General features: G+C 42.9%; 1 protein-coding gene across 5 annotated transcripts in view; it reads right to left on the minus strand.

Moving 5' to 3' along the window:
• SENP7 (SUMO specific peptidase 7) overlaps positions 1 to 13,381 on the minus strand; it is a 40,077-nt gene that overhangs the window by 23,943 nt on the left and 2,753 nt on the right. For 3 of the 5 annotated variants that reach the window (XM_053386215.1, XM_053386214.1, XM_053386217.1), the window contains exons 2-6: positions 13,007 to 13,056; positions 9,562 to 9,660; positions 7,213 to 7,310; positions 2,029 to 2,220; positions 226 to 420 (exon numbers count right to left, since the gene is read on the minus strand). In XM_053386215.1, the coding sequence (XP_053242190.1) occupies positions 226 to 420; positions 2,029 to 2,220; positions 7,213 to 7,310; positions 9,562 to 9,660; positions 13,007 to 13,056 (634 nt within the window). The remainder of the gene's footprint in view (positions 1 to 225; positions 421 to 2,028; positions 2,221 to 7,212; positions 7,311 to 9,561; positions 9,661 to 13,006; positions 13,057 to 13,381) is intronic. The other 2 variants (XM_053386216.1, XM_053386218.1) reach the window with 2 other exon arrangements.

Raw genomic sequence — 13,381 nt, forward strand, 5'->3', positions numbered from 1 at the left:
TGCTGCCATGCCGCCGGGGCACGATTTCTGTTCTCATCCTGAAGCAAAGTTCTTAACCTGAAGCACTATTTCTGGGTTAGCGGAGTCTGTAATCTGAAGTGTATGTAACCCGAGGTACCACTGTATGTATTGTTTTCAACCAAATCATAGTTTTAGTGATAAATTAAGGACCAAAAAAAATAAAATTTTTTTTTAAAAAAATCAATAAATTGCTGAATGACGTACCTTTTAGGTAAAATACGGCTTTCTTGAGAGCTTATTTTTTGACATGACTCTAGGCTGGCAATGGTTGAGGAGGTCTGTTCATCTGATTGCAACTTGTTAGCATCAGATAGACTAGGATCAGTTAAAAGGTGCCTTTGAATGTATTTTCTTCCTGTTTTCGTCCTCAGAACATCTGTCAAGGTAACTTTGGGTTGCCTGCCATACATATAATAATTAGCATTCTGAAACCCATCAAATGAATGTTTGGCTGAATTATTGTATTGAAACTGTTTAAGTAATCCCGAGTTTTATTAAACATAACTATCAAGAAGTTTACAATAAAAGTGAAGAAAAACAGATGATGGCAAATAAGTGAAGGGTCCCAAAGGAGAGATTCAGATAAGATCTATCAGAAGAAGTGTTACCGATAATTTTAAGCTCCTGTTGGCATCTCGGCATTGTTTTATTACATGTCATGCAAAAAATGTAAATCCGCTCTCAACAGAAGAAAAAATGTTCAACTATAGCAGATCTTACTATTTAAATAGCTATAAGCTGACAAACTATGTATACAAAAATGAATGACAAAACCCTGATTAACTGTAGTCTTTTGCCATCCATTTCAGAAGCCACTGGCTGATATTCTTGGATGTGCTAATCATATCTGCTGACACTGAAGAGAAGGAGCAGCAAAAATAGACCTACGTAGAGATGGCTATCTGTTCAAAAGTACAAGACTATTGCAAAATTATTTTTCAACCAACTTTGTATGCATGAGTAATGGTGCAAACTATGAACATGCTACTGAATATGGCAGGCACTGCCTTCCTATGGTGATGATCCAGGCTAGATCTTTTAAAACTTTATTGTATTAAGTTGATGGCTCCAATTTGTCTACTTTTTTATGTCACTGCATCTTATGTTATGGCCTGCATGCAGGCGTCTGATTTAAAATTCAATTCCTTCTGCATTCTAATGCATCTGTAGCAAATGAAGAGAAGGGAAAAGTGTAGCTTTGCTAATCATCAAGTAGACACTACAGTACTAGGTTTCTTGCTTATTTAAAATATTTGGCTCAAGCCAGGTTCTTACATCTTGCAAGACACTGACACATAAGTCAACCAGAATACTACAATTCGGGGATGAATGCTTTTTTCTTGATGTTCAGTATAGCTGCACTGAACTATAGGTAAAGTTAATCTATTACCTCTCCACGTGCCTTATCTATCAATCAATTATTTTTCATGTCAAAGGGTATTTTCAATGCAAAACACAGTGTTTGGTTGGGAGGAGTATAAAAAGTCCTATGGGAAAGCCAAGGGGCTCACAAAGGAATGGACAAGTTGCTATTGGTAACATAATTATGTTTTCATTGCAAAGAGAAGGACTGAGAAAATAGTCCAAAGAAGATTCAGCATGTGCAGGGGTGGGGAGGGGAATAGAGGAAAAACTGCAACTCACTCTTTTCTGAGGGGGAGGAAGAGGCAAGAATGGAAATTCATGTCTCCTGAAGATGTTAATGATGCTAAACAAAAGTTAAGCATTACGAGAATAACTCACTATTGAATAATCCAAATAGCCTAGCTAGAATTAGTCCCACTGTTAGAAAGCAACTAGCTGAAGTTTTACAAGAGACAAATGTAGACATATTTAATCTCATTCTAAACAATCCCAAAATGGAAGTCACAAGGGTGCTTCATAATGATGCATTGAAAAGTGAGAAACGGCTAACGTAACAGGGAATACAATCACATGCAATTTATTTTAATAATATGTAGGCAAAGCTGTATTATGTCTGAGACAGCCAGACTTAACAAAACATACCTTCTAGATATAAAAAGGTTTTGCTGAAGAAGACTTAATATTTCCCGTATCTCTACACTGTCAACAGATGGTGAGGTTTGTTGATCTGACTGCAACTGGACACCATGAGTTATATCAGTTATAAGCTGTGTCTTTATGTATTTTCTTCCTATTTCCGTCTTCAGGACATTCGTCAAGATAACTTTGGGTTGCCTGTCATACATATAATAATAATGATGATGATAAATAAGGTAACTAAAGTCTAAATAAGATACACGAGTTCAACTAAGATTCTTCGGAGGGTGTAATAATCCCAACATTGTATTTTCATTTTAGATGCCCTCAGCCAAGAATGTATATTGTATTTTATTTTAGAGAGATGGAAGTAAATGTTCTTTCCACACCTAATCTTTTTACATATTCTTCATTGAAAAAGCTTTGCTTACTATATATTGTGTGCTTGGCCACTGAAGCCTTCTTTAAAGTGAACCTAGTGAATCATGCCTTAAAAGTTTACCAACGCTTGCTTCAGAGGCACCTGCAGTGCACTAATTTATGTCTTCAGAAGTGACAAATGAAAATTAGATGACTTCACTGAAAGATTATGAATGGCAATGTAAAACTCTGCAAAAGCCAAGGTTGGAAATTTTCTGATACAGAATAATCCTAAGGAAGCCAGAGAAATCAGGACTTCAACCTAGAAAGGAAATAGCTGTACTAGAAGAGAACCAGCCAATTCAAAATCCTGGCTAGAAGTGCCTCACAGCTGTGTAATGTCTTCCACTGGGTTCAGAGATGCCAGGAAATTGGAGCAGTCTCTTCTTGTTCCTTCCGAGGTCACTTCAGAAAATCAGCTGGAGTCCAGGACTGTTTAGCAGTGTAGAAATGTCTTTTTTAAAAAATGAAACTTTAGAACTGTACAAACCAGCAGCTGCTACGCTGGCCAACCATAAACCAAAGAAGAGACATGAACGCTGCACAGAACAATAAAGAGGCTTCCCTGGAGGCTATCATGCCTTTATCGCAAACACAGCATGTAAACATGGCCTCAGAGAGATTATATATGGCTGCACCGGATTCTAGTCTGCACAGAGAAAACTGTCACATGCTAATGCATTCAAGATACTTCTTAGATATTTTCCACAAATGTGTGCCTATATAAAACACAAGCACCAAATAAAGGAAGTTGCATTTACTTTAGTTTACTTAAAGTCACAGCTACATGCATTTTTAAACAAGTTGCATCTCCAATAGAACAGCTGCTAGTTCTGTTGCCTAAGAAACGCTAATAGTCACAGTGATGTAGACATGTATTCACTTCACATTTAAGAACCGGCCTGTTTCTTTTACTACTGCTGGCAACAGAGACAACGGTATCTATTTTATAAGATTATTGACTCAAGCCTAAAGTGAAAGTAAAATGAAAGCAGCGCAAGCTGGGCTGCACAAAATAAAATCAGTACATTTATGGAAACATTCTTTGCGTAGTTATACCTATGATCTACATAACTGGCCATTAAAAATAATATCTGCTTGTCACAGGCTTTGAAGGCTCCACTTCACTGACTTGAAGTCAAGAAGCAGAACCCTGAGCAAATCTTCAAGGGCCCCCAATTACATATTGAAGGGGACAGGTTAGGACAGGTTAGGTTACCCAAAAACCTGTGTAGTCACCCCCCACAACCAGGCCTCAAGACTTTTTAAATTACTTTCTCTGAGGATTCAGTAGCTAGAAAAGCATTAGCTAGCATTAGTTTCGCTGTAACAAAAAGGCTGAGAAAACAATGCTTTTTGCTTCCCAGGCCTCCAGTGGCCTTGCCAGCGCGCATCCAGCTTATCTTACCCAGTTGCAACAAATCTTGGACACGCTGACGCGCAGGCTTCTCAACCCCCTTTTCCTGGGAAGGGCGCCAGGAGTCCCAAGACAGGAGTTTCTGTTCATGCTCAGGGAAACTCATGAGGCAGGGCTCCTGGGTCGGGGGGGGGGAGGTGCTGGAGGGAATATATGCTGTGTGCAATGGCTGTAAAAGTTGTACTTGCTTGTGAATTATCACGCAGGTTCCTTCTGCTACCCGGATGGCAGAATAAAAGCTCTTTCTCTGAATTAACCCCTCGGTGTCTGTATTGGCTCCTTCTTCCTTCCCCGGGAGCAATGCTCTTCCCACCCGTGGGCAAGGCCTGAAAGGCTACAATACAAGTCCTCTCCTCAGCTTCCCTTACCCCTCATAATTATAGGCCTAGCACCAGCCAGGTAGAATAGTTTCTATAACAACCAAGAAGCATCATTAAATAAGGATGAAGCACCAATGCCAAGCTTTTTTAGCCTCTAAGAGTTGTTCCATGGGTAAAATGAGACAAACATATACTGTAACATGTACTGAGTCCATGAGACACAGCAGGGAGCATGAGACACAGCCCGGTCCTAAAAGCCACTGCTCCAGCACATAATTGCTTGCCATGGGGCATATCAACAGTCAAACCAGTGCAATCCCAAAGAACGTTTGTTTGTCACCTTTTAGAGCTGGGGTGGGGAACTTGAGCTCCCCCCATCCCACACCAGAAACCTCTTTGAATTCTGTGGTTTTAAATATCAGGACATAATAACAATCATCTGTTCCTTAGCAGGTCTTAAAATTAGGTTAATACAACCTCAGATGAACAGAAACACATGACATATTACACTGTGTCATGTGAATGACAGAATTCAAATGAGGGTGTGCTTTCTTTTTCCCATGACTGTGTGTGTGTGTGTGTGTGCACCCACACACCAAGAACAAAAAAAATACTGGGGAATTAATAAATAATAATAATAATAATAATAATAATAATAATAATAATTGTTGTTGTTGTTGTTGTTGTTGTTGTTGTTGTTGTTGTTGTTATTTATTTATACCCTGCTCATCTGGCTGGGTTCCCCCAGCCATTCTGGGCGGCGTCCAACAAAATATAAAAAATACAATAAAACTTCAAACATTAAAAACTTCCCTAAACAGGGCTGCCTTCAGATGTCTTCTAAAAGTCAGATAGTTGTTTATTTCCTTGACATCTAATGGGAGGGCGTTCTGCAGGGCGGGCGCCACTACCGAGAAGGCCCTCTGCCTGGTTCCCTGTAACTTCGCTTCTCGCAGTGAGGGAACCGCCAGAAGGCCTTGGAGCTGGACCTCCAGTATCACAGTAGTGATGGGTGAGCTGGTATGCTTGGCAAAACTGCTAGTATCTGCTGTGTTGTGATAGAGATGGACCAGGGATTCCTTCCATTGCCTTCCTGTGCTGAGAGGCAGCAGTAGAGGTTAGAGTGCTGAAGCCAACATTGTACAGGGACATGATGGCTGGGGATATTGTTGCTCCTACTGATGTCAGCAATCTGCATCAATGCTGGCACATCTATCCAACATAGCAACAATACACTTTCACATCTCTGACTGTGGCAGCATCACCACGCTCCACTGCTATGCAGTGTTGAAATGTAAGGGCAAAGTTCCCCTCCACCTTCTGTTGCCACGTGGTTGACCACTGGTAGTTTTGCCTAGCATACAGCCTCACGGCTCGCCGCTTCATTCGAAATAATGGAAATCAAGCAGGTACCCACAATGAACTCTCTGAGGTGTCCAACCATCAGCCTGATTTTACTAAGAGAGACAAGAAATATTCATATAACAATATGTAAGAGAAATAACAGAAAATCTGGAATAATCCTTTAGCAAATAGCAGGACCAGGCATCTGCTTCCACCCATTATGGTCTAATGATTGGTATAAGATTTTCATTGCATTCTATACTATAATATGGAATAATCATTTTTACTGTCATATAAATTGTTACGGGCCTGTCTAAGCAATATACAGAACTTATTATTATATTTATGCTTAGACCATGTATATGTGGAAACTCACCTGAAAATCATTTGGATATCCATGTAAATATGCTTGATATTGAGGTTTTAGATGTGCAACAAGCCATTAAAAGTTTATAACATTCAAGGTTGTGTGAATCGTTACAAACACAACTTACAAATAACTTGACTATGAATGTATGTCAGTATTAGTTATTGTAATAATCTATCTCCCATGAGTTTAATCTCAGGTATGTTCCTATATAAATTAGAAGTCACCCCTTGCCTTGAGAGCAAACAGAGGAGCACTCTCAGTGGATTATTCAATGACATACAGTCATGGTACAGTGGTGCCTCGCAAGACGAAATTAATCCATTCCGCGAGTCTCTTCGTCTTGCGGTTTTTTCATCTTGCGAAGCACGGCTATTAGTGGCTTAGCGGCTATTAGCGGCTTAGCGGCTATTAACGGCTTAGCGGCTTTAAGAAAAAGGAAACAAACTCGCAAGAACTCGCAAGACGTTTCGTCTTCCGAAGCAAGCCCATAGGGAAATTCGTCTTGTGGAACGACTCAAAAAACAGAAAACCCTTTCGTCTAGCGAGTTTTTCGTCTTGCAAGGCATTCGTCTTGCAGGGCACCACTGTATTCTCCTCTTGGAGATTCATCAAAGTGAGCCAATAATTTCCCACAAGTGTTGCAAGATTTGTTTCTTTGTACTGGCATTCAAACCCAAACTGGTGGAGTTTAAACTTCTATGAATATTTTTGTTGTGGTATAGACAATTTTATATTTTGCTTGTTTCATTGCTTATTTTTAATACAGATCACCTCAAGATTGGTGAGCTTAGAAACCTAAATCCCCTAAAAATTCAACTTTGAAGACTATGGCTTCCTAGTCAGGCTGTCTTCTGATTAAAGATGTTTAAACAAGCATATGACTTGTAGGCTGCAATTCCACTTCCCTGGAAGTTATGTCCCAATGACCTCCTCTGAGCACACAGATACAGGATTCAACCACATTCTACTAGATTAAATCTGCATACATTTGCATATGAATAAAACGCTCTTTCTTTTCCTTTGTTTCTAGATCGTACACACAGTACCATAGCAGGAGTCACCTTAGAAAATATACTCACTCCTATGTGAAAGAAAACAGAATTCTTCTAGGAAGGCACTTGCCATCTAGCTTTGATAACTTACAAAAAATTAAAAACCTACTATCCGATTAATCAGGAGCACTATTTTAATTTTTCCCCTTAATTGATCAATCTAACTAACTGTTTAATTAGCTAAACACTGCTGTCCTACATCATAGGCTTGCAGTACCCAAAATACTCAGCACTGTGGCCTTGAGTTCTGAAGCATCCTCCACTTACCCAAATGCTGGTCCTTCATCATTGATGTAACGTTTCTCAAAAGGTCTTTTTCTTCCCCACTTTGCGTTAAAATTGTTATTTTTAGACCTTGATGTCCACTGAAGTTGACGGTCAGGCAGCAGGGTGTTTGAACAAGGGGGGGGGGAGGTGTGAAAAGAGGACAGAAATAAATGAAGGAAAGCCACTGCCAGCAAGTATTGACAATAATGGGCTAGATGGACCAATGGTCGGATGCAATATGAAGCAGATTCCCAAACAATTTCATTTATTTCAGTTACAGTCTTGAGTCTGTGGCCCTTCTCACTCCTTACACTTTACCCAAAGGGCTGCACAAGCATTCAGCAAATGAACCCAGTTTCACAGTGGATGGAACTCCTCTAACTCTCTTATCTCGCTAGTATACTTCAATCTGCTCCATGTCCCACAAATCTATGGAAATTATGGAAATGGAATGCTATACAGGCAGACCCCCCCCCCCACACACTTTCAATATGTGTGCGACCATGTAAACACAAATTGCTCCAAACCAGGAAGTGACACAGAATCATAATAAAGACGTCACTGAAACATCTCTGAAAGGATGGAACCAGGGAAGGGGTGGAGCAGGGTATTTGCAGGCTTTTTTAATGGGTTCCAATTACAGTGGTACCTCTGGTTACGTACTTAATTCGTTCCAGAGGTCCGTTCTTAACCTGAAACTGTTCTTAACCTGAAGCACCACTTTAGCTAATGGGGCCTCCCGTTGCTGCCGTGCCACCGCCATGCGATTTCTGTTCTCATCCTGAAGCAAAGTTCTTAACCCGAGGAACTATTTCTGGGTTAGCGGAGTCTGCAACCTGAAGCGTCTGTAACCTGAAGCGTATGTAACCCGAGGTACCACTATATACACGATTTGGCATATTGCATCCCTGAAAACTAGCAATCTGCACGTGTAGCCAAAGGCTGTGATCTCAGACCTTGCACATGCGTAGTGCAGGGCACAGAATGATCTCTTTTAAGGATAGCCTCCCTTCTGCCACCAGGTCTCTGTGCTTAGTGCACCACCATTGAGCAAAAACACTGTGGAAGCTTGGCCAACCTGCCCTTCTCAATAAAGGATTGGAAAACTATGACCCTCCAGATATTGCTGGACTGTTAATTTCCATCACCTCTGACCACTGGCCATACTCTTTAGGGTTGATGGGAGCCCTGTAACTCTGGAAGGCCACAGCTTCGCCAACTCTGCTCTAAGTGGAGGCCTCTCCTTATAGCAGTAGGTTCCGTAGTCAAGCCTTCAGCGCACAGATGCTCCCAGCAGAAGCAAAGTCATGCATGTGAGGAGGAGCAGCCTGCTGGATGAGCCAAGGCATCCTCCAGTCCATGGGCTGGATGCAGCCAGCAGGCCTCTCCCCATGCTAGCCCCTCTCTCAAGCCTCTTTTGTCCTGCTGGTTCCCTCTGATCAGCTAAGCATGGAAGAGGGGGGGGACAAGATTGCAGGGTGGGGAGGTTTCCCCTGTACAATTTGCCACCACCACAAGTATGGAACAGCTCAGCAGCAGGGAAGAGGAAGCATGACTGAGTCCTGCTATCAAGTTGCCCGTGAATAAAGAGTTTGCTTTCTTTCACAAGGGCAGTTTATTGCCTTTCTGTGGTGTACATTGAGAAAGGAAGCCTTTCAGTACACAGCACAGAGACGCTCTCTTTCTCCCTGGGCACTTGCTGACTTTTTGTCTGTGTCTGAGTGAGAGAAAGGGGTGTGTATGAGATATCTGTCTGTCTGTCTGTCTGCTTCAGACCTGCCCATTTAAATGGATGGGCTTGCTGAGATGCAGTGTCCTTGCAACAAGCACGTGGGGAGGAGAGGACATAAGTGCTTCTTATGAGAGACCCCTCCTCCGTATCTTGCTTTTATTGCATAGAAAACTGCAGTCAAAATGAACAAATGAAAGGTGTTAAATAGTTTCGTCCTTCTTCGTTTTTCATAAAGTGTCAGCTCAATGTGTTATTTATCATAAAGTGCAAAACTAGATATTTAAATACAGTGGTACCTCGGGTTACATACGCTTCAGGTTAAAGACGCCACTAACCCAGAAATAGTACCTTGGGTTAAGAACTTTGCTTCAGGATGAGAACAGAAATTGCGTAGTGGCGGTGCGGCAGCAGCGGGAGGCACCACTAGCTAAAGTGGTGTTTCAGGTTAAAAACAGTTTCAGGTTAAGAACGGACCTATGGAACAAATTAAGTACTTAACCAGAGGTACCACTGTAATTATAGAATATTTAATTTTCAAAACATGAATAATGCGTGCCCTAAAATAGCTCTTCCCAAGCCCTTCATAGCAGTGCAGAAAACAATAAACTTCTGTTTACCTCTTGCAATGTGCGATCCCATGGGTGGGAAAGTCTAGACAGTGGGGACTGAACATGGACATCATCTGACTGTGAGGATTTCTTCTTTGGTATTCGATACTGGAATGAAACATTGCATTTGCATTTTTTGCAGCAAAAGAATGGAAAAGAAAACAACAAAACAACACTGAACTCCACACACTAACATTCAAGGAAAAAAGAGTTAAGGTACAGAAACTAGTAAATTATGATATTTGCATTTGGAACTCGGGGCACTGAACTTGTGAGACTTCCAGTGAAGATGGCAACAAGTAAGGCGTTGTTGTTGTTGTTTAGTCGTTTAGTCGTGTCCGACTCTTCGTGACCCCATGGACCAGAGCACGCCAGGCACCTCTGTCCTCCACTACCTCCCGCAGTTTGGTCAAACTCATGCTGGTAACCTCGAAAACACTATCCAACCACCTCGTCCTCTGTCGCCCCCTTCTCCTTGTGCCCTCCATCTTTCCCAACATCAGGGTCTTCTCCAGGGAGTCTTCTCTTCTCATGAGGTGGCCAAAGTACTGGAGCCTCAGCTTCACGATCTGTCCTTCCAGTGAGCACTCAGGGCTGATTTCCTTAAGAATGGATGCGTTTGATCTTCTTGCAGTCCATGGGACTCTCAAGAGTCTTCTCCAGCACCATAATTCAAAAGCATCAATTCTTCGGCGATCAGCCTTCTTTATGGTCCAGCTCTCACTTCCATACATCACTACTGGGAAAACCATGGCTTTAACTATACGGACCTTTGTTGGCAAGGTGACGTCTCTACTTCTCAAGATGCTGTCTAGGCCTGTCATTGCCCTTCTCCCAAGAAGCAGGCGTCTTTTAATTTCGTGGCTGCTGTCACCATCTGCAGTGATCATGGAGCCCAAGAAAGTAAAATCTCTCACTGCCTCCATTTCTTCCCCTTCTATTTGCCAGGAGGTGATGGGACCAGTGGCCATGATCTTCGTTTTTTTGATGTTGAGCTTCAGACCATATTTTGCGCTCTCCTCTTTCACCCTCATTAAAAGGTTCTTTAATTCCTCCTCACTTTCTGCCATCAAGGTTGTGTCATCTGCATATCTGAGGTTGTTGATATTTCTTCCGGCAATCTTAATTCCAGCTTGGGATTCATCCAGCCCAGCCTTTCGCATGATGCATTCTGCATATAAATTAAATAAGCAGGGAGACAAAATACAGCCTTGTCGTACTCCTTTCCCAATTTTAAACCAATCAGTTGTTCCATATCCAGTTCTAACTGTAGCTTCTTGTCCCACATAGAGATTTCTCAGGAGACAGATGAGGTGATCAGGCACTCCCATTTCTTTAAGAACTTGCCATAGTTTGCTGTGGTTGACACAGTCAAAGGCTTTTGCATAGTCAATGAAGCAGAAGTAGATGTCTTTCTGGAACTCTCTAGCTTTCTCCATAATCCAGCGCATGTTTGCAATTTGGTCTCTGGTTCCTCTGCCTCTTCTAAATCCAGCTTGGACTTCTGGGAGTTCTCGATCCACATACTGCTTGAGCCTTCCTTGTAGAATTTTAAGCATAACCTTCTAGCTTGTGAAATGAGTGCAATTGTGCGGTAGTTGGAGCATTCTTTGGCACTCCCCTTCTTTGGGATTGGGATGTAGACTGATCTTCTCCAATCTTCTGGCCACTGCTGAGTTTTCCAAATTTGCTGGCATATTGAGTGTAGCACCAGTTAGCTTTTATTTTGAATACTGTTAAAGACAGCATGCTCAGCAGCATTTAACAACAACAACAACAATTAAATTTGTATACCGCCCTTCATCCAAAGATCACAGGGCGGTTCACAAAATGAGAACACAAGATACATAATACAACAAAAACCAATAACCCTTCCCCCACAAACACATTTAACAGGCCACAGAATGTTAATCAGGCCTACTCACAGAGGAACATATTCACCTGGTGCCTTGATGGGTAGAGAAGGCACCAGGCAAGCATTCCACAAACGGGGAGACACTGCAGAAAAGGGGCACTCTTGTATTGTCACCCTCCTCATGGAGGAGACACAAGAAGAAGGGGCTCAGATGATGATCACAAGGTCCGGGTTGGTTCATACAAGAGCCATTTAAGGCTTTTTAAGTCTAAACCAGCATTGTGAATTGGGCTGGGAAACTAACTGATAATCAGTGCAGTTGGACCAGGATCAGTGCAATATGTTCACACCATCTTGTCCAGGTGACAAACCTGACCACCAAATTATGCACTAGCTGAAGTATCCAAACTGTCTTCAGATGCAGCCCCATGTATAATGTAGTACAGTGGTGCCCCGCAAGACGAATGCCTCGCTAAACGAAAAACCCGCAAGACGAAAGGGTTTTCCGATTTTTAGCGGCTTTGCAAGACGAATTTCCCTATGGGCTTGCTTCGCAAGACGAAAGCCCATAGGGAAATCTCCGGGGACAGCGGGGAAGCGCAGCGCGCCTTCCCCTCTGTTCCCGGACCTGTCCTGAAGGCTTGTGGTGGGAGGAGGGCTTTCCTCCCCACCGCCAACATTCAGAACAGCATTCATCCTGCAGGGCTCCCCAAGCTGCAGATGTCTGCCCCACGCGAGGGGCGCTCTGCTTAAGAGCACCCCTCGTGTGGGGCAGCAGGCTGCTATCCGCAGCTTGGAGAGCCCTGCGAGGAAGTCCTGCAGGGCTCCCCAAGCTGCGAATGTCTGCCCTGCGCGAGGGGCGCTCTGAAGCAGAGCGCCCCTCGCGCGGGGCAGCAGGCTGCTATCCGCAGCTTGGAGAGCCCTGCGGGGAAGTCCTACAGGGCTCCCCAAGCTGTGGATGTCTGCCCGGCGCAAGGGGCGCTCTGAAGCAGAGCGCCCCTCGCGCCGGGCAGCAGGCTGCTATCCGCAGCTTGGAGAGCCCTGCGGGGAACTCCTGCAGGGCTCCCCAAGCTGCAGATGTCTGCCCCGCGCGAGGGGCGCTCTGCTATCCGCAGCCTAGGCAACCCTGCGGGAACTCTTCTGAAGGCTGGCGGCGGGAGAAGGGCTTTTCTTCCCACCGCCAGCCTTCAGAAGGCTGGTCTGAAGGCGGTCTCCATAGGAACGCATTAATGGATTTTCAATGCATTCCTGTGGGAAACCGTGCTTCGCAAGACGAAAAACTCGCAAGAAGAAAAAAACTTGCGGAACGAATTAATTTCGTCTTGCGAGGCACCACTGTAATAGTACAAACATATATCAACGTTACGTAAATAGAAGCAATATTCATTAGACATAAGAGTTTTAATTATCCAAACAGGTCAGTCTTACGGCCATTGTAGTTATGCTCATATATTTTTCATTTCTAAGAATGTGGCAGACATTTGTTTATTTACATGTAAATGTTATTCCGATCCATCCAAATGGTGACATTTTAGAAAAGCTACCAAATATTATGAGCTACACTCCCAAAATAATGGATGTAGATCAAGGACAACTTACTTTAGGCTGACTTGGTGATGATTTTTTTCCATGTCCCTCCATAGCTGCTGCTGTAAAAGGCAGACAGAAAGTAGCAGTATTGTGAATCGTGTTATAACCAGCATTTCCAAAAGTAGCTAATTAAAGTATCATCAGGAGGCAATGCATATTTCCCAGATGTTAAAGGTAGGCACATCCCAGGTGAATAAAAATGCTTCTCTGGTGATTGCTTTCTCCAAAATCTGTATACAGCTCCAAGGCAACTGCTGATCCCAAGGATGTCAAATCATAAGGAGGCGGCATTAACGACATGCCCATTGTTTTCATTTCTGCTACTACAAGGACATTAACTGATAAAAAGCTGGTCTGTGCCGTTTCGTTTGGCAAGTTCCAAGT

Source organism: Podarcis raffonei, chromosome 4 (assembly GCF_027172205.1).
Source record: "Podarcis raffonei isolate rPodRaf1 chromosome 4, rPodRaf1.pri, whole genome shotgun sequence".
In the NCBI taxonomy this organism is placed as follows: domain Eukaryota; kingdom Metazoa; phylum Chordata; class Lepidosauria; order Squamata; family Lacertidae; genus Podarcis; species Podarcis raffonei.